Source organism: Talpa occidentalis, unplaced genomic scaffold (genome assembly GCF_014898055.3).
Source record: "Talpa occidentalis isolate TD23 unplaced genomic scaffold, MPIMG_talOcc4v2.1 talOcc4.10, whole genome shotgun sequence".
NCBI classification, from domain to species: Eukaryota; Metazoa; Chordata; class Mammalia; order Eulipotyphla; family Talpidae; genus Talpa; species Talpa occidentalis.
The window spans coordinates 2,261,535-2,283,997 of record NW_023600993.1 but is presented as its reverse complement, the minus strand read 5'-3'; the positions used below and the strand labels follow the sequence as shown (position 1 = coordinate 2,283,997).

General features: G+C 61.2%; 1 protein-coding gene across 1 annotated transcript in view; it reads right to left on the bottom strand.

Annotated features, from left to right (window-relative positions):
• ITPR1 (inositol 1,4,5-trisphosphate receptor type 1) overlaps window positions 1-22,463 on the bottom strand; it is a 181,156-nt gene that overhangs the window by 51,674 nt on the left and 107,019 nt on the right. Inside the window, exons 34-39 of the mRNA XM_054694812.1 lie at window positions 22,337-22,462; window positions 20,100-20,228; window positions 18,156-18,276; window positions 16,635-16,819; window positions 14,367-14,515; window positions 13,510-13,621 (exon numbers count right to left, since the gene is read on the bottom strand). Of these exons, the coding sequence (XP_054550787.1) occupies window positions 13,510-13,621; window positions 14,367-14,515; window positions 16,635-16,819; window positions 18,156-18,276; window positions 20,100-20,228; window positions 22,337-22,462 (822 nt within the window). The remainder of the gene's footprint in view (window positions 1-13,509; window positions 13,622-14,366; window positions 14,516-16,634; window positions 16,820-18,155; window positions 18,277-20,099; window positions 20,229-22,336; window position 22,463) is intronic.

Sequence of the window (22,463 nt, the reverse complement as noted above, 5' to 3'; positions counted from 1 at the left end):
CTCATTTCCCACCTGACTCCAGAACACTCAAAATTCCATCAGTGCGCCCACCCGGGAGGCCGCGTGTGGCTTTCAGCACTTTCTAAACGGACTGAGTTGAGGGTAATCTTTCCTGGGAGGGAAGGCAGGCTTGGGGGCCAGGCGCGCCTGGCCGGCATCGGGCTCCAGCCCCGCACGGCCCAGCGACACTGCCCCGGCCGGCCCACGGCGCTGCGGGCAGAGAGGACGGCCCACAGGAGCAGCGCGCGCCTCAAGGGGCTCAGGAAGCACGCTCGGAAGGGGACGCAGAGTCGGACGTAATGGGGTTAAATGTGATTTCTCTCTGATGTGATGATGAACCTGCTGCACTTTCCCACGTTGAGGGACAGACTTTGAGTTCCTGCAACGGGGGTGCTCGGCTGGAGGCCGGCACGCGGGTCCCTGCGCAAGTGGCGGGACAGGAGGCAGCCTTGCAGACGTCCACGCTGCAGCCAAAGGAAACAGCCAGTGTGGTTGTCGCGGACAGAACCTGGAAGGTCAAGGCCTGAGTGGCCAGGTCAGAAGGGGTGAGTGTGAGCTGCCCGCGGACGGGCTCTGTCAGGGTCACCCCTCAGGCCGGGGTGCCAAAAGGAGTCTCCGGTTCCTCTAGGGCCTCAGGGTCGGCGGCCGGACCCCGGCCGGTCAGCAAGCGGGAGGGGAAGGGACACCCGCTGTCCAGAGGAGGGCTCCAGGGACAGCGGCTGCAGACGATGCCGTCTGGACGCCCAACTGAGGCCGCACGGGGCTCTCCCCTCACCATCCGCCTCGCCTCCAACAGAAACCCTGGCGGTTTCCATAGCGACCGCTGCATCAAATGGTACATTTTCCCCCCATAGGGGAATATCGGGAAACGTGCCAATTGTGGAAAACACACACTCGCACACACACTCTACAAACTTTTTCCCTCTTAATTACAAGACTTCGGGCACACCTGCCCCCCCGCCTCTCCGCACGCTCAGGAGAGTAAACTGCAAGGGGGTGGGAAAGCCGGAGAGCGCGCGGGCTCTGCTTTCCTTTCCTCTTGCTGTGAACAGACGAGGCTCACGCCTTCCCTGAGAAGACCAAGACTGCGGATTTCAGGTCGAGGGACAGAGAGAGAGAAGAGACACTCATCATTAAAGTTAAGCAAATCCCTAGCGTGGGAACGTCGGTTCTCGGAAGACTGCTTTTCTGAGCTGGTGGTTTCCTTGAGGAAAACTTAAAATCTGCAGAGCAAAGCCTCCCCGGAGCCTCCCGCAGGAGCTGCTCCCAGCAGTGGGCGCTCGGGGGCGGACGGCCGACGGCAGGAAGGGGCTGCACGTGGCCAGGCCCCCCCCTTGGAAGAAACACTCGTCTTTCCCCAGCAGCCCAGGGGCCGACGGCTCCCAGGGGAACGCCAGGCTGTCTCCGGCGGGAAGCCGACACGTCGGCAGCCAGGGCTGCGGAGGGACAGCTCACGGGCCGCCAGGCCACGTCAGGCAGAGGAAGCGGCTAAGCCGGGGGCTCCTGCGCCACGAGGGGTACCGCTGGGTGGGACACACGTGGGAGGAGGGGACACGGCCCCCCAAGGGAAGAATCTGGGCTGTGTGGCTTCTCAGGGCCCAGCTGCTCTAAGCCACGCGCCTCTCCCGGGAGCAGGCCTCGCGGCTTCGCCAGCGCTAGGGCAGCTTCCCCCTTCCCCACGCCTGTGTCTGCACCCCTGGAGCGGCTCCTTCTGAAGGCGGTGACCCCCGCAGGAGTGATGTTCCCCGTGCACTGCCCGGGGGAGGGCACCCCAAGCACCCCAGGGCTGGCCACACAGGAGACCTCTGATCCACGGCTGTGGGCCGAGTGACACTGGTACTGCCCCCCCGAGAGCGGAGACCCAGGACAGCCCCGGGAGGCCAGGCCCCGGTGGGTGAACTGCAGAGGGAGCAGGGCCTGGCGGGGAAGGTAAGAGGACAACCCCCCGAGTCCTTTCTCACTTCGAACTAAGGATCACAACTCACAGAGGGCAGATGTGGAGTGTGGGGGGCCTGGCGGGCTGGCGTGTGAGCAGCACAAAGGTGCCCCAGGCCACCCATTCACCCTGCGGGCAGCCTGAGGCCGACGCTGCCAGGGCATCTTTGCAGGGACGGCTCATCTTCTACCCCTGGGGCTTTGGGTCACGTGCCCAGCCTTTCTGAGCCTCAGTTTCCTCATCTGTGAGATGGGGATGAAGGTCGTGCCCTGGCTCAATGTCAGCACCGACAGCACGGTAATCAGCAAAGAGTGAAGACATCCAGCTACTACCTAGCTATAGACACCATGAAATCGATGCAGTGCACAGAACCTTCTAGAAATGATTTAGCAAGACCTGGTCAACACCTCGTGAAAGTACCCACCCTTCAGAATTCCTCGTCTAGGAATCTATCTGGAGACATACACATTGGCGCATTTCCTCACAAAGGAAAACAAAGCACCCATTTGTGGAACATTAGGCAGCTGTTAACTTTCAAAGACTTTCCCAAAAATGCAAAAAAAAGTAATGAAAAACAAGAGTCGGGCTTCCCCTGGTGGCACAGGCGGTTGAGCTCAGCACTGTGAAGCCGTCCACAGCCTCTGCAGGGCAGATCCCGGCCCGCCTGGGAGCTACCCACATGGCGCGGCAGACCTCTCCTGTCTCCCCGCTGCTGCCCTCAGCAGTGTGCTTCAGTCAGCCTGCCTGTCCTGCTCCCCACTCTGGTCAATGCTCTCACCCTCCCGCACATCTGGCCCATACCCCCGGTTCTTGTATGCATGAATAAATACATCTTTATAAAAAAAAAAAAAGAGCCAGGGACAAAAGTTGTGCACTTAAGAGTAACCCCAGTGTCAGGGGACGGGACCACGAGGTCAGTGCCACGCGTTGTAAAAAGTGGGTGGGAGGAGACTGCGAATCATTCGCAGCTTTTATAGCTGGGCAGCAAAATTACGAACGTTTTTTCATTGCACCTCTTAATTATAACTTAGGAAAAAACTGTTTGTTGGAAGATGTCACTTGAGTAGAGAGCCAGTGAGCCAAGGCGAGCTGGCCGGCTGGCCTGGCCCTCATCTGGGGGGCGGCCGGCCGCAGCCTGGCAGGTGCGGGTGGCGCTGGGGCCGGGCGGTTTCACTGAAGGGACAGGCTGGGACTGGCCCTGAGCGATCTGGCCGCAGTGATGGACACCCACCACAGGAGCATCTCCAAGGCATGGGGGCCGAGGGAGGGGCCGAGCTCCCGGCACCCAGACCGCACACATACGTACCCTTTTGTGGTCTTCCAGCTGCCTCAGCGGCGGGCTCGGCTCAAGCTCCTGCTAAGCATGCAGAAATGCCATTTTAAGTCCGATGCGGCCATCTTCAGCGTCAGTCCCAGACCAAACACACAGAGCCCAAGGAGCGCCAAGTGACACGGGGGAAGGCGGTTTTTGTCTCCCCAAACACTGGCCCAGGGCCTCTGGATCCTGCCCAACTCCCCGACCCCGGTGTGCCGGTGATGGCAAGCAGGCAAGTGGCTTTGGGGCCAATGCTATTTTTTATGATGATGACAACAGCAAGTTGTGTATCATGAGTACCATGTCCGCTTTCACACACATCCCGAAAAGCTGGGAAAGCAAGACTCGAAGGGCAGCCCTGGGATCTGCGCATGCACATGCAGACACCACGGGCCCAGGGTGACATGGGTCCCCCCAGCCACGGGGTTCCGATCCAGGCCACCCACTGCACCGAACTCCAGCCAGACACTGCAGGCGGAGCGTCCACACTGCAAGTCATGCACTCAACAACCCGTTTCTTCTTGCACACGTGCACTAGAACCGCTTGGATGCCATGCATGCCTCTCTCGGTGGGACTACCAAGAGCGTAGAACAGATTCAGAGAACAAATTTTGATACTTGGAGATACAACCCCCCAAGAAGCACCTGCAGGACTGCGGGCACCCCCATCCCTCCCAGTCCCTCATTTATGGAATTAGCTGGGAGAGCGGAGCATGTGGGGAGCTGCAACCCCAGCAGCTCATGCAGGACACAGCTCTACCCTCCTCTGCACGGACCGGAATCTATTCCAGAAAGGCCTTGACATACCAGAATCCCTAACTGAGATGCACAAGACGCGGAGGAGCCTGTGGAAGGAGCTCCACAGAACGTCCTTCCCGAGAGTCCCTGAGAGCTTCACAGCACCTGCCCCACCCCTGCCCCCAAGACAGACGCTGCCGGGACAACTCAGACACGCAGCCAGGACGACCAAGAGTAGCTTTTCTACCACGAGAGGCACACACCTCAGAGGAGTTCTCTGCCTCTGGGGCCTGGGGCAGCTGCTAGGGTGTAAAATGCAGCATGTTAGTTAAAGCAGTTGGGCGTCATGAGCCACAGAGAGGTCCAGACCAACACTCAAGTACAAAACACGGAAGACAAGGTCAAAGATGAGGGGCCCGCCGCTGCCTCACCTGCAGAAGGGGCTTCGGCCAGAGGCAGTGAGCACTTTCCTTTGAAACGGATGTGCCTGTGCACGTGCTGCCAGATGAGGGGCCTGACACGGAGACATCCAGGACAAGGACGGAAGCCGAGGTCTGCCTCTGGCCATGGAGGACAGGCAGCTCTAGAAGAGCAGATGCAAAGGAAGCACCACCGCACACCTGTGCATTGTTCACCCACAGCGGAGACAAGGACACCAAGCCCCTCGGAGGCTCAGGGAAGACAGGGTGATGACAGCAGGGGCCTGGACAGTCCTCTCCCGGGGGCCCAGTGCTGGTGAAAGCAGTGCCACCAGTATGTCATAGTGCAGGGCCAGCTATAACCTGGCCCCACTCAGTCGTCTGGGACCAAAGTCAGACGGCAGGTACGGCTGGTTCACGTGCAAGCAGAGCTCAGGCCTGCATCTTTCCAAGGTGGTGGGGAGTCCATCACATACTTGCACTGCACCCCAACATTCTGTACGCTGCTGTGTGCCACGCAGACCCTGCCGTGCCCCTGCTGTCTATGCTGGTGCCGACCGGACCGATCGGAAGCAGCAGAATCACGGCAACTGCCCAGGCATCTCGCAGCAGCGGGGGCACTGGGGGGGGGGGCACTGGTGACCTGCCCACAGATACACCCTCAAAACTGAGCCTGCGTGATCGAAAAGGAGGGTCACAGGCACAGGTTCCCTGCAGGACCCCAAGGTTGGCCTCCTCTTCCTCGGCCAAAAGCTAAAGAAACGAAGATGAATGGGAGCTGGCGTGACTTCTTCTGATTCTCCCGTCTGAGGTCTGTGTCCACAGCAGCATCTTCGGAAGGCGGCGTGCGGCTGTCTTCACCACCCAGGTCCGGGGCTGGCAGCAGGTTCATGGATCCGCCGATCATCTACCGCCTCCCAAAACTGCTGTCACATTGTTTTAAAATCAGATCATCTTTCAAGATTCAAATTGATTGTTTTTTTCCTTCGAACTTTCCATGAAGCCCACTGAGACAGGCCCAGGACTCACCTGGACAGGCGTCACTGACTGCAGCTCACCCAGCATGGTGTGTGACCCTGAGCCGGCCACCTCCCGGCCCGAGGCTCAGGGAGCAGCTCTCCCCCAGGACCCTGCCCAGGCACTAGTCACGTAATGCCTGGAGGACTTCAGTGAACTGCACTTCACGGTAGCTAACCTGCAAGCCCCCTAAATCACAACCTGCCAGCACCTGACAAGATTCTAGCCAAGGCAAAAGTCAGTTGTTCGCGGCACAATTTGGTAAGAAGCAGCTCTCACGAAGGCTTCCTCCTAGCAGGATTTCAACTGTATTTCTTTGGGGGGAAGCTTATTTTTACGGCAGCAAGCTGCGCTTTGAAATATATAAGCATATTAGAGTTACATGTGCTCAAATAAGACGGCGGCTACGTAAGCACACAATAGCCAAAGCAAAGGATGCTCAGGGAATGAGCATATGGAGTGTTTACACGAAAGGCAACCCGCTGTGCCGCATGGGAGGGGAGGGGGCTTTAAGCAAACAGCACGTGGGAACCCCCGCCCCCCTTCTCCCACTGGGCTGGGGCCCAGGTCATTGTCTGGGGCTGGGAGACCAGATCAGGGCAGCGCCCCCAAGACTGGCCAGGCCTGAACTCGCCCGGCTGTCCCCTCTGCCTCTTCACATGGCCTCCTTGACCTTAGGCTCCCCTGGGCTTTTAGACGAGGTCAGCAAAATAAAAATGAGTAGACAAAAGGAGTTCCAATGACCGGCTTTGAAACAGGATTTCAAAACGTGTCTCCAATCACCAAGGTGTTCTTCCTGGAGAGCCTGGACGCTTGCACAGAAGCTGGTCAGGTGCGTGGGGCTCACTCTCGGGGCTCAGAACCCATGTGCCACCAAGGGCCCCGCCGCTCCCGGAGAGCAGCACCCCCGTCCCAGGCACACGTGTGTAATGTGTGCCTCCAACAGGCCAGCGCAGAGCATGGCCACGCAGAGGCTCCCAACAGAGATGCTTTCACCCCCAGGCTTCTAGAATGTTCCTTTGAAACACCGTGTCTCCTTGCTGGGTCGCCCCAAATGACAGCTGCTGAGAAGTGGATCCAGAGCACCGAGTGGATGCTGCCCTCCCGCCCTCGGGACGCGGCCGCCAGCTTCTGCTCACCCCCAGGAGCCATGGGGTGGGGCTGTCGCAGCCCCACTGGGGATCAGGCAGCCCTCGCGGCCCAGCAGGAGGGGCCCCTCCTTGCACCTGCTGGCGGGCGGGCTTCACTGGCGGTGTTTGTGCCGGAACCAGGAGGCACACACTGGGTTCCAACCGGCAGCTCTGCCTCGATTTGCAGAACGGGCTTAGCAGAAACACTCATTTCCACAGAAGCATCCTGACGGCACTGAGGGTACCCCACTGCCACAGTCAGGTCGGCACCAGGCCTCTGGCCGCGGCCGCACCGTCTGTGCCGAGCAAGCCAAGCCCGCCGGCTCTTGGCTGCCGCGTCTAACAGTAAACAGCCCCACCGCATTTATTGGCAATTACTGCTGAAGGTCACACATCAGCAGCGAGCCTAAATTCCAGGAAAAAAGGGCTCTTATGTAAGTGCCACTGAATGCTGGCAGGTGCCCAAGCCAGCCGCCCAGGGCGAGGAGGAAAGTAGGGCGTCGTGAGGATGCCCCCTGAAGGCGAAGGCTGTCACCACAGCTCTCCCGGCTTTCCCGGCTGCCCTGAGCCTGTGGGGCCGCCCTGTGCCGGCAGAGGCCGCCCGGAGTGGGTGGTGGGCAGTGGCCCCATGAGCAGGCGGTGTCTGTCTGGCCCATGGCGGGCAGGGAGGCAAAGGCTGGACATCTCGTGGCTCCAGGTGGCAGGGACGCCGGGACATCTCTGATGGGGGAGACACAGCCTGTCCCCAGGGCCGGGCACCCGCTTGAAGCCCTCCATCCTTTCAGGGTGTTCCGGGGACACCAGGGCACCGCAAGCCCCGCCGCAGCCTCCCGTCTGGAGCCTCCCCCGAATCACCCCATCACTCAGCAGCACCTCACAGTGCGGAGCAGGACTCGCGATCCCCTGCAGGGGCGCCTTACTGCTGCCCCCAAGCTCCTAAGCCACCAGGCGGCTCCCTGCCTGGGAGGGGCCCCGGATGACCGCTGGTAACCCCATCTTGTGGCCTCCTCCTGGTCAGTGGCTGGCCTGCAACATTAACCTGAACTGCTGCCGTCTCCCCCCAAAACTGTAAGCTCCAGAAGGCCAACACCCCGCCTCCCGCAGGCCTGACTGTACCCCAGCCCCGGGCCCCTCAGGTTCAGGTCTGGCTGAACCAGGCACCTCAGTCTCCATCTCAGCACCCATGGGTGCCTGCTTCATGGGCAGATAAGGACGCTTCCTGGGGTGACGGTGTCCCCGCGCCTGGCCCCCGCGTGCCGCCCTCACCCAGCAGTGTGCAAGGAGCCCCCTTACTTCTCTGCCCCCTCAGCCCCCAAGGAAAAGGGGGCAGCAGGAGTGAGGATGGAGCCACCGAATGGTGGGGAGGAGGGAGAAGGACACAGAGAGCAGGAAGAAGTGAAGGACAGGGAGGTGGACGGGTCAGGGAGGGTCAAGGGGGAGGGCGGGGGGGGGACACGCGGTGGGGAAGCAGGTGGGGGGAGAGAGAAAAAGAAAAGGGTTGAAAGGAAGCAGCAGCGGCCGTCACTCCTGGGGCTTCAGGCCGACCCGGTTCTGGAAGACCCGGGGAGGCCAGGCCGTGCCCGCGTCCTGCCCGGCTCTGCCTCTGTCCTTGTTTCACCCCGATTCTGGCAGGCCCTGCGAGCCCTTCACCGCACAGCTGCCCTCGCACCACAGCGGGGCCCCTCCCTGCCAGGTGTGCTGGGCCACCCCAGGGCCTGGTCCTGGAGCCCCGGTGGGGTGAGGGCTCCTGGACCAGCCGGAACCCTCCGCACGCAGCAGCTCCCAGCGGGCCGCCCCAGGTCGGCAGCGGTGCGGCACTCAGGGGGCTGCAGACGGCTCTGCCAATGGGCCGGGAGGCGGCAGCGGGCCAGTCCCAGCAAGGGCAGAGGCCAGGGTGGGTGTCGGCCGGGGCAGGGATGGGCGCCGGGGCCGACGACAACACACACTTGCCTCCTCGGGGGATTTTCAAAGAATCCAAGCGACTGCCAGAACATTCTTCTTTTATAAACAGACAGTGTTCTATTTCCTCGAGGATAATTATAAACACACCTGCTCCGACTGGGAATCTTCCCGAGCCAGGGCCGCTCCCAGCCGGAGCCCCACGCCTGTCTCAGCGAGCACACGTGTCACGGACTGGTCAGGAGCGAGGTGGGGCCCGCAGACCCCTGCCGGGAGGCCCCTCTCCTGCAAGGCTCGAACCACCCAGGGCAGAGCCGGGACCTGAGGGGAACCACCGCCTGGCAGGCATGTGCCTGCCAGACAGCAGGGCAGATGCCGGCAGGAAGGGCAGAGGGACACCCCCCACCGAGTGCCTCCCCGCCCCTCACCGCCTGCGGGCACGTCCCACCCCCACCCCCAGGAGGGGCAGGCTAGACCCGCTCCGGGATGGCTGTGGGAGGCCCAGGGCCGCACAGCAGGTACAGCAGGTGCCCTGAGCGCCCTGGAGTGGCCACTGTCCAGCTGTGAGCCAAGTCCAGCCACGCAACCTCTAAGCTCCTTCCTGAAAGACCCGGACCATTTCTAACCACCAGGCAGACTCAGTGTCAAGGCCCTGGTGGGTCTATCTGCATCACCACACAATTCTGCGATCTGGGGGTAGATATTGACCTGGCCGATAGAGGGGACATCGGAGTAATGCCACCTCCAGCTCCTGCAAATAAGGGACTGCTTAGCCTACCAGAAGAGTGAGCAGGTGAAGCAGACCAGACAGGTGCTTTTGAAGTAAAAAAAAAAATTTTTTCCAACTTGCCAAGCAATTCAACTCCCTCCGTGATGTGTATTTATTCCCCAAATTCTTCCCAGGACCACTAGCTAAGCACGTATCTCTCTTAAAGAAGGGGGAAGAAGAGTTTAAAACTTCACAAGACAGACGACGTCTGAGGGTCCCCAAATCCCACACAAAACACCGCCCTGGGTCTCCAGGGTGATTCTGGGCAAGCGACGCCAACCTGACCCTTAAGCACAGACAGCATCGGAGACGAGGCCACCGCCCGGTCTCTAGATGCTGTCCCTCGAAGAGAGATGGCAGCACGGCACATCCCATCCTGCTGCGGCTGGGGTCAGACCGCCACCCTCAGCCCTGCCCCATGTGTGGACCAGGGGAGAGCGGGCTCCCCACTGCCCACACCGCACCAGTGCAGCTACTTCTTTTTGCATCTGACCTTTCTTTAAAGCATCAACACTGAGTCTCAGCGACAGGTGAACAGCCAGAGTCCATGAGAAATTCAGGGGAGAGTCTAGACTCCCCCGACTGAAGCGTCACAGCCGGTGAGAAGACCCTTATCTAGACTGGATGGGCAACCAAGGACAGAGGCAGACACACCCACGGGAGATGCTGACACAGACACAGCGGGCGGACTCACTCCCGGGGGCACACTACACCAGAGGGCACGACAGAGCACAGCGCTGACGGGGACAGGGCCACGGAAACAGGACCACGGGACACTTAGAAAAAGTGAAATTAGAACCTCAGCATTATCCAATTCATCAATGGAAATCAGCTGGAAGAGAAAAAAGGGGGAGAGAGAAGGAGGAGAGGTTAGGAGAGGAAATACAAGCCAGCTCAGCGATAGAGACCTCGTAAAGGACCCCGCGTGGTAGACGGGACTTGAGGCAGGGCCCCTGGGGAGGAAGGGCATTCTGGACACGACCCCCCACCCCCAGGATAGCTGCTCTGGCACATCCTCCGCCACTTCTGCTCCCACGCCAGGTACCAACCTCACAAGGGACATGACCCAGGGCCCCAGACCGTGCCTGTATCACCTCCCATGCACCTACCACCTGAACCCACTGTGACGGCCCCCAGCAGGGAGGCAGGTTCTTGCAGAAGAGAACAGGGCAGAGGGACTCGGGGGCTACGGCTCATCTGGAAAGAACATTCTCTAGACTCATTCACCCTTCATGGAGGCCTGAAGTCTAAAGGCCCCGTGGGTTAATCAGAGTTTCAGGCTCAGCAGGTGGTAAGCCCCACCGTCCCCAGCCCAGAGGCCCCAACTCCTGGCACTGCTGATGACCAAAGAAGACATCGTCTCCTAAGGTGGCGGTGCCAACGCGACGACACCACTAGCAGCCTGGAGTCCCAAAAAAAGAAAAAACAAGAGCATCGACCACGCGGCACCCTTGGGCAGAGCAGACGGACGGCCCTCGGCGAGCTCTCATTATACGTCATTAATATTCAGTCCGCTTGGCAGAGCCGGCCCTGGGAACACCGACGGCTGGGAGCTTGGGCACCATCCTTGCCCAGAGGAGAGGGCGCTGGTGATAGCCACCTGGCCATTCCTGGGGGGCACTCGGGCACCCCCGAGCCACTGCCTCTCTCCTGGAAGACAGCTGCTGCCGTTCAGGAAGGAGAGGGCTTAGGCAGGTCCTGAGCTCGCCCTTCCCATCCACTCTCGGCCCCTGAATTCCTTTCCAAAGCTCTTTGATGATGTAAGTCAACAGCAGCTCAGTAACCCCCAGGGGCCGCACAGCAGCCTCACCCTAACTCCACTGTCCCCAGGAGGGCCGGGGGCCCATGCTGTCCCTGGGACAGCTTTGGCCACGCTTTCTAGCCTGCGGCAGGGAGGCCATCTCTGCCACAGGGATGGGCCGCCGGGACCTTGGCACGCGGTGGCTGTCGGTCCTGGAGGTCCCCGCTCTGAGTGGGCCCTCACAGGGAGCACCTGACCGCGGCTACTCTGGGAGAGGGTCTTCAGTACGCGCCACTCCACAGAGGATGTGCACGGGGCCCTCTGCACTCTGGGGACAACCGCTGACAAGTCTTCCACTTCCTAAGCGGTCACGACTACGTTCCGCTGACCCTCGCCCTCGGCCAGCCCCTCCCTTGCCGTCAGATGTGACTGGGTTGTAGCCGGGACCCTGGGCATCACGGCAGCGCCCCCCGCCGGCAGAGGCAGAGGCGCCCTGGACCCCGGGGAGGGGTGCACCCCAGCATGGGCTCTGCATCAACAAAGCTGCTGGCTGGCCTGGGAAGGCGAGTTCCGCGGCTCTCGCTCCTCTCAGCCACGAATGCACTGGCCTGCCTGCCCGTCAAGGGGTCTTTAGTCAAAGTGACCGCCAGGAACGTGGAAAGCACTTTCAAAAAGCCTCAGTGAAACTGGACAAAACCGTCGCCAAGGACCTGAGGAGCAGAAAGAGCGCTCAGTGCCAGCCCTTTCTGTACGTCGAGTCCACGGCCGCGGGTCCTGGAGGAGCCGCACAAGGGATTCCAGAGAAAACGTCCTCTGGGGGCCGCGGGGCCTCCCAGGCCTGCCTGGTGGGCGCTCGCCTTCACCAAGGGAGCACAGGCACGCCCGGGCGGAGGGCGGCCACCCTCCCCCAGCCTCGCTCTGCTTGGCTGTGACGGGGACTCTGGCCTCAGCAGCCACCCATTCTCTGTCCTCAAGCCCAGGCCTTAGCAAGCTCGTGGGAGGTTCCACGCCCAGTTCCGGGCGTCCAGGGCCTGCATGTGACCGGCCACCAGGCTCGTCAGAGGGGGGCAGGGTATGGGGTCCGGTCTTCTCCTGCCCAAGACCCGATGGCTCTCAGCAAGCCACGGGGACTCAACAGAGGCCTGCGGCTTCCACTTCGCATGTTATAAAAAGAAAGCTGAAGAGAAATGAAAGTATAATCACCACTTGGAACACTCACTGGGGTAGACACTCCAAGTTGACTTTAAATACTGCCACAGAAAGGCACAGACAACGCTCCAGAAGCGAAAACTGTGCTCTCTGCATTTTAAAATCAAGTTTTATGTCCCAAAGGTGCAAGTATGTTCACACCTGGTTAAGAGCCTTTGGAGACGTTCACCTGACCACGGAGACAGGCTGGCTGTCACCAGGACACTCGAGGGGCACTTCTCCAAGCTCTCCTCACGAAAAATAAAGTGTTGCGGAAGAGGCTGTCACCATAGTCTGCCTGGCACTGCCCTTCCTGTGTCTCCTCTTGTGCTTTCCTGGGAGGGGACCAGGGCAGGTGTGTGTGGACAGGCCAGCCCACCCGCCGGCCTCCCTGGACCACGACATAGGACTCTTCTGGCAGCTCCCCCCCCCCAGTTTTCTACTGAGTCACAGGTACAAATTCCCGCAGCGGCCGCGTCTGCCCGCTATACAAGTGTGGGGGAACACTTAAAAGCCCTGGGCTGGGGACAGTGGGGGGACGTCCACTGCATACTCCTGCTCCGTTCTCCACACACAAACACCCCTGCCTGCCGCGGCTCCGATGCTCGCACGGGACATTGTCTGCCGAGAAAGTCCCGCGTTGCCTGCGAGAGCGCAGCCGCCCCACCCGCCCCAGCCAGGAGAGCGGTGGACCAGCCCTCGAGGCTTTTCCAGAGGTAAGGGGGGCGCCGAGGGACCTGGTGGGCAGCGAGACCCATGAACGTGCTGCGCCACATGAAATGCGGGCTGAGTAAGTCGGGCCTGTGATGCTTTGCTGGAGACACCAGGGGGGCGATGGGTGGTTTTTGTCCAACTCAGACCAAACTGGTGGAGGGGGGGTACCCAGCACCCCAGCCCAGCACACACATAACGAGTCCCACGCCCAGGACCACCCACGCCAGTACCTCAAGTAGGAATGTCCGCCTCCTCCACTCCAGGTAGGGCTGGAGGGCATCTCCTAATAACCGGAGGCCTGTGCAACCTCTCGCCAGAAACGAGCAGCAAAGCCTGCAGGCACGCTGAGCTGGACCCCGTCCAGGAAGGCACAGACACAGGCGTCTGCGTCCTCGTCGGGAATTCAAGCAGACGGGAAATCGCGTCATCCCATCTCTCCAACCACAGACCACGCGGCAAGCCGCCTGGGAAAGCCAACTGTGCGCGCTGGACTTCACGGGGGAGCATGTGTCTGTGCTATCTTCAGGAGGAACGGAGCGTCCAAACCAGCCAACCCTGGTCAGGACGCCTGGACTAAGGTGGTTTCTGAACCCATCCTCTGACCGAAGAGAGATGCGGTCTGACCTGAAGCCAGGTGTGATACCTTTTCTCCGTAGCCTCTGTCCTTGGTCATCATCTCCCGGAGGGTCTGGAGGACCTTGATGCAGAGCTTCTCCTCGTTCTCCTCCAGCAGCTGTTTGGTGTGCTTGATTAACCTTGGGGGGAGGGGACAGGGTTACAGCAGGGCGGCTGCACGTGGACGGCCTGCCCCACCAGCAGCACGGCCACGGCCACGCATGGCTCGAACAGGCATCACTCATCCAGGGCTCGGGCACCACAGTCAGGGCTCAGCACGGCTCGACAGCGACACCTGCTGGCCCACGGAGGGGTGGCCGGGAGGGGACAGGCAGAGGCCCCCCAGCTGTCCCTTATACAGCGTGGCCAATCGACCACCAAGCACAGCAGCGACCCGGCTCAAGTGCGCCGGCGTGGAAAAGCCTCATGAGGACGCTGCTGCGAGCACACGCTGTTCCCTTATCCCCAGGCCTGCCCTGGACTAAGGTGGTTTCTGGACCCACCCAGGAAGGACTGAGGTTGGGCAGAGCCCATGAGTGAAAGCGCCCACAGCCTCAGTGGGGAGAAGCCAACAGAGACTCGAGGTTCCTTTGGATCCCACCCCATGAAGGCCGACAGGAGACCAGGGGGGCTGGAGATCACGCCCTTCCTAGCCTCCTGGCTCCTGGGGGCGCTCCCCACACCCCCCGAGCGGGCCATGAGAAATGGCTGCAGCCAGGAGACTCCCAGCAGCATCAGCAGCTGGCGTCATCCACGCTGGCTCTGGGGAGGTCGCTGGGGTTGCACAGGCCATATCGCACCACCGGGGTCCCACCAGGCCCACTTCGGGACGAGGCTTTGCCCTGGCGCCCAGAGCCTGCGCTGGCCGGAGGGGGCGCCGCTTACTTGCAAATGAAGCCCCCGCTCTCGCACTTCCTCCGGGCGTCCGTGTTCTCAGGGAAGAGCAGCTCAGGCCGGTGGAGCACGTCCACCAGCACGGACAGCTCGGCCTGCACCAGTGGCCGCAGACGGTCCTCCAGGGCCGACACGATGTCCTGGAACGGAGGACCACAGTGAGCTGGGGCCGGGGTGCCCACGGGGCAGCGTCCTCGTGCCGTGAGCACACTGGCGGCCTCCCTGGGGGCAGGCCGGACACACCAACCTCCAAGGCAGAAAACAAACCCAAACCAGGCAGCTTCCCCACCTGCCCCATTAGGCCTCTCAAGGATGAGTCCAAAATGTTAAAACAAAACACAAAAATCACACTCAATGCAGAGAAAGCCTACAGCGTGAGTGTGGTAAGTGGTGGGAGACCAGCAGGGCCACGGGACAGACGCCCATGGATGCCGCCCACGACCTGCGGCGGGGGCAGGGACAGCGCCTGGGGTCTTCTCCAGGGGATGGGGACGGGCAGCCCTGCGCTTCCGGTTAGCAGTATGTGTGAGTGCTGTCAAGCTGTTCCCGAGAAGCCGTCACCCATGCAGTAAACACAGCACAAAAACGAGGGCTCAGCCCACGCATGTCCACATGCTACAGTGTACCAGACAGCACAAGGGTCCTTAGACGCCACATACCCGGCTGTGGGAGAGCAGAGAGAAGGTGAGGAGTGGCAGCCCCGGCACAGCACCCAGACACGCCACCCGGGGGCAGAGGGGATGTGCGCGCCCTAAGGTGCTGTCATCTGCGTGTGGCAGGGCCCTGGACCTGCCTGGAGCCGGCCAAGATGCGCAGGACACGGCACTGGGAAGTGGAGGGGCCCCAGCCACGGCAGTGGTATGGAAAAGGCCCCTGCACATACCTCAGCAGGGACCCACATGGCGCAGGCTCTGGCCAGGGAAGCCCTGGTCCAACCTCATACCCAGAAGTTAAAGCTAAAACCCAGGATAGTCTTTGATTGTCTTCAGCCAAATCCAGGCGGCGCCTGTATTCACGCAGCGCTACCGAGGACGCATAAAGAAAGCACCAGTGGATCAAATGACCTCTTTGGGGGGCAACGTTCCCACGAGACTGTGAGATGATGCCTTGCAACATCCCTTGATTCAAACCAATCTCACCACATAGTTAGAGAGGGTCAGTTTTGTAAACGACCTCCTTGGGGACCCCAAACACCCACATCGCCCATCAGCAGTCACCCTTCCTAACTCGGGCAGCACTTTGTCCACAGGACCCTGTCCCAGGAGCGCGGGCTCCAATAGCCCAAGAAGTCCCCCAGGAGGGGGACTCCTGCACCTTTGCGAGGTCGGCCAGACTTCAGGCTGCAGTTGATGTGCATGGTATTGCGAGGTGCGTGCCTTTAGGGGCCAGGGCGGGCCAGAAGGATGGAGACGCAATGGGGAGGGTGTCCACATGGGATGAATCACAGAAGCGGTCAGTCCGCAAGGGGCTCCTGTGACATCACGACAGCTTTGCTGCCACATCCCGTCACAACAGAGACTGACAACAAATGGCGATACGAGGGTCCCCTCAGCCAACAGCCAAGACTTTGGAACGAGCGCCGTGCAGACGTCAGTGTTCTACTGTCTTCCCCGACAACGCAGGTGAGACGTCTGAGAACCGAGACACTGGGCGTCTGTCGCTGGCCTAGAAGGCTGTGGTTCCCAGCTGAGTGGATGGTACCTGGCCCTTCTGCAAAGCAGAGAAGGGCCAGGACGCATTCCGTGGGGAATGGTCTTTGCTCAAGATGTGGCTCAGAGGCCCCTCACGGCGTAACCTAAAAGGGGAGGCTCCGTGTTCCCTGCCCCAGCTAACTGGGGGTGGAGCTGAGCAACGGGGGGGGGGGGGGGAGGGAAGGGCTTGGCAAGGGGACTTGGGGAGAGCCCTGGAGGAGGTACCTGGAGCAGAGACAGGTGAAGCAGCACCAACCTGCCTCTCAGCCGTGGACCTGCCCAGGGACTGGGGACGTGGAACGAGACTCGGGGGCTTGAGACAAGTGGAGAGGCTTGGAAGGGACGAGATGTGAAACCCGCCGGGGGGCTAACGATGGTCTTGATTTGTTCTCTGGCTTTGCTCCTTCCATCCCAGGCATGCCTGGCCCTCCTGCCCCTCCCCTATGGGTCCCCACCAGAAGGTCCTCAGGCCTGGACAAGCTTTCGCGCCTTGGCGGCCCGGCTCTAGGCCAAGCCCGCACAGCCAGACGGTGGCCCACAGGGGCTCCCTGGGCCCGGTGGGTGTTACCTGCAGCCGCTCGATGATGTTCCGGTAGTCCCTGGAGGCCGCCAGCACAGAGTCCCTGCGGGCCGCGTTCCGGGCCGTCAGCCGCCAGTTCATAGCTGTCTTCTGCACGATGTTGTGGGACTTCAGGAAGAGGTTGTTGACCTGGCTGTCCAGGTCCACGGGGATGGCGATGGCCCGGCTCTTGGCTGTGCAGAAAGGGGACTCGTGAGCCTGGAGCTCTCAGGAGGGAGCCCCAGAGATAGACTGAACCTCTCTTGCCACCGCACCCAGAGTCTGTGTACACGGCACAGAGGGTGAAGACTGAGGGGTTCCACTCCACGGTCCCTTGGGGGCGGCAGCTCTATGGGGTGTTAAGACACCCCAGGATCACAGTTAGGGCAGCGCCCACCTCAGTGGGTCTCCCCCAGGAACAGCGTTTCAGGGTCTCAGAAGCGCTCACACAAGTTAAGAATCACCAAGCCATGGAACTCATCCAGCCGGTGAACGCTTCTTCCAAACTTTCTCAAGTTTGGGGTTCCTTACAACCAAACTTACAAAATGCTGACGTAGGCCCAACCTAAGCCATTCTTTCCACACAGGTGATTCTTCTCCCTCTAGAAAATTGGCCCGCTTCGCTGGACACTGTGCCGGACACCCTGGCTCAGCTCAGCGAGTTGAGAGCGCGTGGGAGGGGGCAGCCCAGGGGGCGTGAGGCTTTCCATGGAGGCCCCTCCAGGTCATGGAGTCGAAGCTCAGGGCTGCACACGCCCCCAGGGCCGCTGAGGTGGCATCTCTGAGCACGGAGCCAGTCAGGAGGCCAATCCCACCAGCAACTCCAGGGAACACAGGGCAGGCCAGGATTGGGCGGGGCGGGGCTCAGGCCTGGCCCTGGACAGCCGCTCAGGACGTGGTCCTGGCCCACTCTCAGGAGGCTCATCTTCCACCACAAGACCGCCTCCAAGTTCCCCAGCGGCCTACCCTCCCTGGGAGAGCACAGGCGCCGCGCCCACCCTGACCAATACCCTGTGCATGGGTGCAGGTGCTGGACGGGGCGGGGACCCCCGCGGTCCACGCCGGGTGGCAGGCTCTGGGGCCCAGACAGCATTAACCCTTCAGAGCGAGGGCGGCAGAAGAGCACCCCTGAAAGGCACTGATGGAGGCCAGGGCGAGGGGCAGTGGCCCTGCGAGGGGGCAGGAGAGGCACAGGGCGGATTTCCGAGAAAGGGCACTTCTCGGGACTAAAGGATGCCTGGCAGGGGAAAAAGTTTCCATGTGGTCAGATACGTTCGTGAGATTAAGCAGACGGGTTTCCTGACGAGGGACTTCCCAGGCCCTGAAGCAGCTGTGTGCGCGGGCGCCTGCCGGGAGCTGCCTGACGCCGGACGTGGCTGCCCGCTCAGCGCCGGCCGGCCCTGGGACGTGCTGGCTCTCGCATGTGTGTGGCGGAGGGGGGGGGGGTGCGAAAGGGGGGGTAAGGCTGCACTTTGGGCTCTGGCCCAGACTTCCTGGAGGGGCTCGGCCAGCGCTGAGTCAGCATCTTACCTACGTCGGAGAGCACCCGGATGCAGCTCTCCACGGAGGCCTTCTGGCTGGGTGCCAGCCAGTTGCAGTGGTAGACCCTGAACACGCCCTGCAGCAGCTGCACGAACACGGGCTGGCGCGTCTGCGGGAGAGAGGCCCAGAGGGCGGGAGGTGAGCCTGGGACTGGGGCGCGCGTGCGAAAGTGAGAAGGGGCGGCCGCTCGTGAGCTGGGGTCCAGAGCTGCCTGGCCACGGGGGCAGTTTCAGAAGCACTGGCGGGCGATGCCCAGACATGGCGCGATCTCAATCTGACCACTAGGAGGCGCAGCGGGGCCCCAGCGGAACATGGTCTTGCTGGTTACCAGGCCGGCTCCAGGACCGCGAGCAAAGGGCGCCAGCTCCCGGCCTTGAGGTCACCCACACACGACATAAACGGAATGGGCACATCAGCCCAGGCTCCCCCAGACGTGACGGCCATAAGCAGCGCCCACAGTCTCAATCAGCAACAGCAGGCTGGGGAGCGCAGCTCAGAGGCCTTGTCTGCTTTATTTCGGTGACACAAACTCGGTCTGGCGGGAGCTCCGGGGCCATCACCCCAGAGACCAGGACTTAGAAGCGACTACACGGGGTCGTCCCCTGCGCTCCCCGAGGAGGCGTGCTCCTGCACTCCCACGAACACCCACCACGTGGTGATCCCAGCTCTTGGGTACACGAGGGACTGCCTTTGTCCCCACCTGAAGCCACAGGGTCGGGTGGTTTGGGGCCCTGAGGGCAAAGATGCTGGGTTTGGGGCACCGTTCCCCTGCTCTCTAGTTATGGGGGGAGGACTTGCACAGCCCCTCCAAAGACCAGCGAGAGTTAATACAACAAAGGGAAAAAGGATCAATAGACCCTAGAGAGCTTTCCTCAGAAAAGGCTTGGGGGAAGGACGGCTAGGGCCAGGAAATCCAGGGAGCAGGGAGTTTGCAGGGCCCCCGGAAACCCAGCCAAGGATGCACTGATGAAAACCTGCGCTTCACGGGATCTCACGGGGACCCACAACAGCCCAGGCCGGGGAGTCGTCCTCTTGCCGCCAGTGGCGAGCAACGGCCCGGGAAGGGGAAGTCCTCCACAGGATGGGAAGTGGCGCCGAGCCCTTTCCCCAGCTCAGTGGGAGCCAGGGTCCCCGTGCTCCCGTAGGGAGGACTCTGCCCTGCTCCTCACGCCCAAGAGCACCGGCTGAGGAACCCGGCCACTGGGTTCCTGGGCCCACGGGGCAGCGGGCGACTGAGCACCTCTGGGGGGGCTCAGCACACCATGTGGACACAGGAAAGCACCAGTCCTGTTTAATGGGCTCACAATTCACTGGGTGCATTTGCTCTGACATTTTGGTTCTGCAGGAGAATGGGTCCTGCCGTGGAGACTGTCACTGTGACAGGACAAGTCCACCTGCTTGCAGACAGTGCCAGACAGGGTGCACCTGGCCCCCAGGAAGGCCAGTGGGCAGGAAGCAGCTGACCATGGCTGAGCATGGGAGTTACACCCTCTGAACCTCAGTTTACCCAGGGAGCGCCCTGCCTCTGAGGCTGCACTGAGCTCCTGTCAACTCCCCCACAGTCAATGGAAATAACCGTTGCCAACCACACCCCAGTGAGCACTCAGTGGACCCCAGTTACCCTCCCTTTGAGCATCACCTGAAATTTAATTCCATGTCACCTGTCTGTAACCCCCGCCCCACCCCAGGTACCCATCAGCCCCCTAACAGCTGCCCCCTGCCCACGCCAAGGATGGTTAAGGCTGCTTCTCCTGCCACTGGAGACTGGGGCTCCTAAGCCAGAAGGGGGTGGGCACAGCTGGAGGGAAGGAAGCGTCTCAAGAGAAAGGGAACCACTGGGACAGGACGGCAGGCTCGGACCGTCCTCGTGCGGGGCCCGCGGCAGCTCTGGGGAAGCGCCGTGCAGGCTGCCGGACCCAGCCGCTCGCTCACCTGCAGGGTGGTGCTCTGGTCCGAGAAGGGGGAGCTGAAGAAGGTGGTGACGATGCTCATGACGATCTCGGTGACGTACTTCTCCAGGATGGAGTCTGCGTGCTTCCTGTCGCTTGTGTTGTTGCAGGCCTGGGGACACCGGCAGGGAGACAGCCACCCTCACCCACGCACCCACGGCAAGGTTGGAGGCCAGAGCCGCCCCCTTGGAGGTAACAACAGTGAAAACCTGGCCCATGGAAAGAGGGGGGCCAGCCTGGACACCACAGGGGGAGACACAGGACAGGGAACCCAGTGCAGCCCCAGCCCAAGTGGCAGGCGGAAGCCCCAAGGGCCGCCCGGGCAGGGCTCCGGCATCTGCACCCTGACCCAGAAAGGCGGAGGCAGGCCATGCAGGCAGGGCTCCACGCACTGCATGGGGGTGCTGGGTTTGGTGATGGGCACGGTGAGGTAACACATTTGTGGAAGTGTGAACCGGTACCCCTAAAACACTGCCCAAAACTGACATTAATTCAATAAACATCATTAGAACTAAAAATAGTTTAATAAATAAGGAAACTTCTGGGCCTCCCTCGTGGCGCAGGCGTTGAGCGCAATGCTGTGAAGCTGTCCGCAGCCTCTACAGTGCCGGTTCGATCCCCACCGGCCACGGAGCAACCCACATGGCGAGCAGACCTCTCCTGCCGTGCCCACTGCTCCCCTCAGCAGTGTATTTCGTCAGTCTGCCTGTTCTGTTCCCCACTCTGTCTCTGGTGAGTCCTCTCACCCTCCCGTGCATCTGGCCTGTACCCCAGTTCTTGTATAAATAAAATAAATATTTAAAAAAAAATAAGGAAACTTCCCCGAAGTGAACAGTCCTGGTAAGTGACTCATCCGCCCTGGCCATGGAGCTATGAGTGCACCGCAGGGAGAGAAGGGGGTACAGCTGCCACGGCAGGGAGCGCCCCGGGCCCACGGGCCCTTGAGGGGCGTGGGGCGTGATGGGGCTGAGATCTTAGGCTCCGTCTCTCCTCTGATCTTGCTGCTTTGAATATCATTAGCTATTTACAGGGTTCCAGAAAACATCTGACCGTGTCTATAGAGTAACTTACGCGTTTTCAAAGAAAATTTTTTAGAGAGATTTTGATTAATGCCCAAGCAAATCATCCAGAGCTTTACGGGGGAATACTCCCCCCGCTTTTCCTCACCGAAGAGACTCACTCTGCATGTGTGATGACGGACCCAGCCTGAAGCCACCGCCCCCTCGTTGTAACAGCACCCCCCTTCCCCAGCTGACTGGTCCCGAGAACACATTGTTTAAACTGAGTGTCACTAGCCACTATCGCGTTGAGCTCAGTGTGGGCAGCGTGTGGACACATCCCAAGAGGGAACTGGGCAGTGACCTCACAGCACATGTGACCAGCTCAGCGGGGAGTCGCCAGGTGAGGGTTGGCGGGTGCTCCGCTGACTCATCGGGTCACGGGCCCGCCCGCAGGGTGCTGGGCCTCACTCGGCCACCACACTCAGGCAGGGACCCGGTGGCCAGACGCCTAATCCCAGGGCCTCTACAGAAGGCTCTGCCCAGCCCCGGCTGGCAGAAGCGAAGTTGGCCTCACTCTGGCAGAGCCCCAGGGCCAGCGGGCTGGAGGCGCGGGGTGGGGGACAGGAGACCCCTGAGCATCAGCACCAGCCAGCCCGGCAGGGAGAGCAGCTTCCCATCCTCTGGCGTGCCGGTTAAGTCCCAGCCAGGCAGAGCCACTCCACACCGGGCTCTGGTGCACCTCTTCTCTGACATCAGCTAAACTCCTGAGGAGGCTTGGCCGTGGCCCTCCCCATGACACCTGACTATAACCCTCACCATGGGGGCGTCCCAGCAGCGTGAGCCACAGGTGGACTCCGGAGCCCGGGCACACGCTCCCATCAGGAGGGGTCTGGCTGGGGACCGTGCTCCTGATGGAGGAAGACCCTGCGGGCTCAGCTGAGCATGCCCGGGCTGTCACCCAGCCCCCCAAGTAGGGGGCGGGAAACCAGAGAGAACCGTCTCCTGGAAGCAGGAGGTATAAAGTCTATTCTGGGCTCAGATCAAAGGTGGATGGAAATGAGCCTCCGGTGCCACGTGTCAGTGGCTGAAATCAAGTGAACACGCCCGCATGCCTGCACCGAGGGCCCAGGCGGACACGTAAACATGTGTGCACACACATATGTACACACACACACACACGTGCACACGCAGGACCCTAGCTCCCAGCCCAGGGCCTTACCCGGCAGATGTCCACCAGGAAGTTCTCGAACAGCTTCCACATGTGATTGCTGGTGTAGATCTCCTTCATCTCCACCTCGGTGTCCACGTAACAATGATTCAGGAAGTTGATGTAGGCGATTTTGACC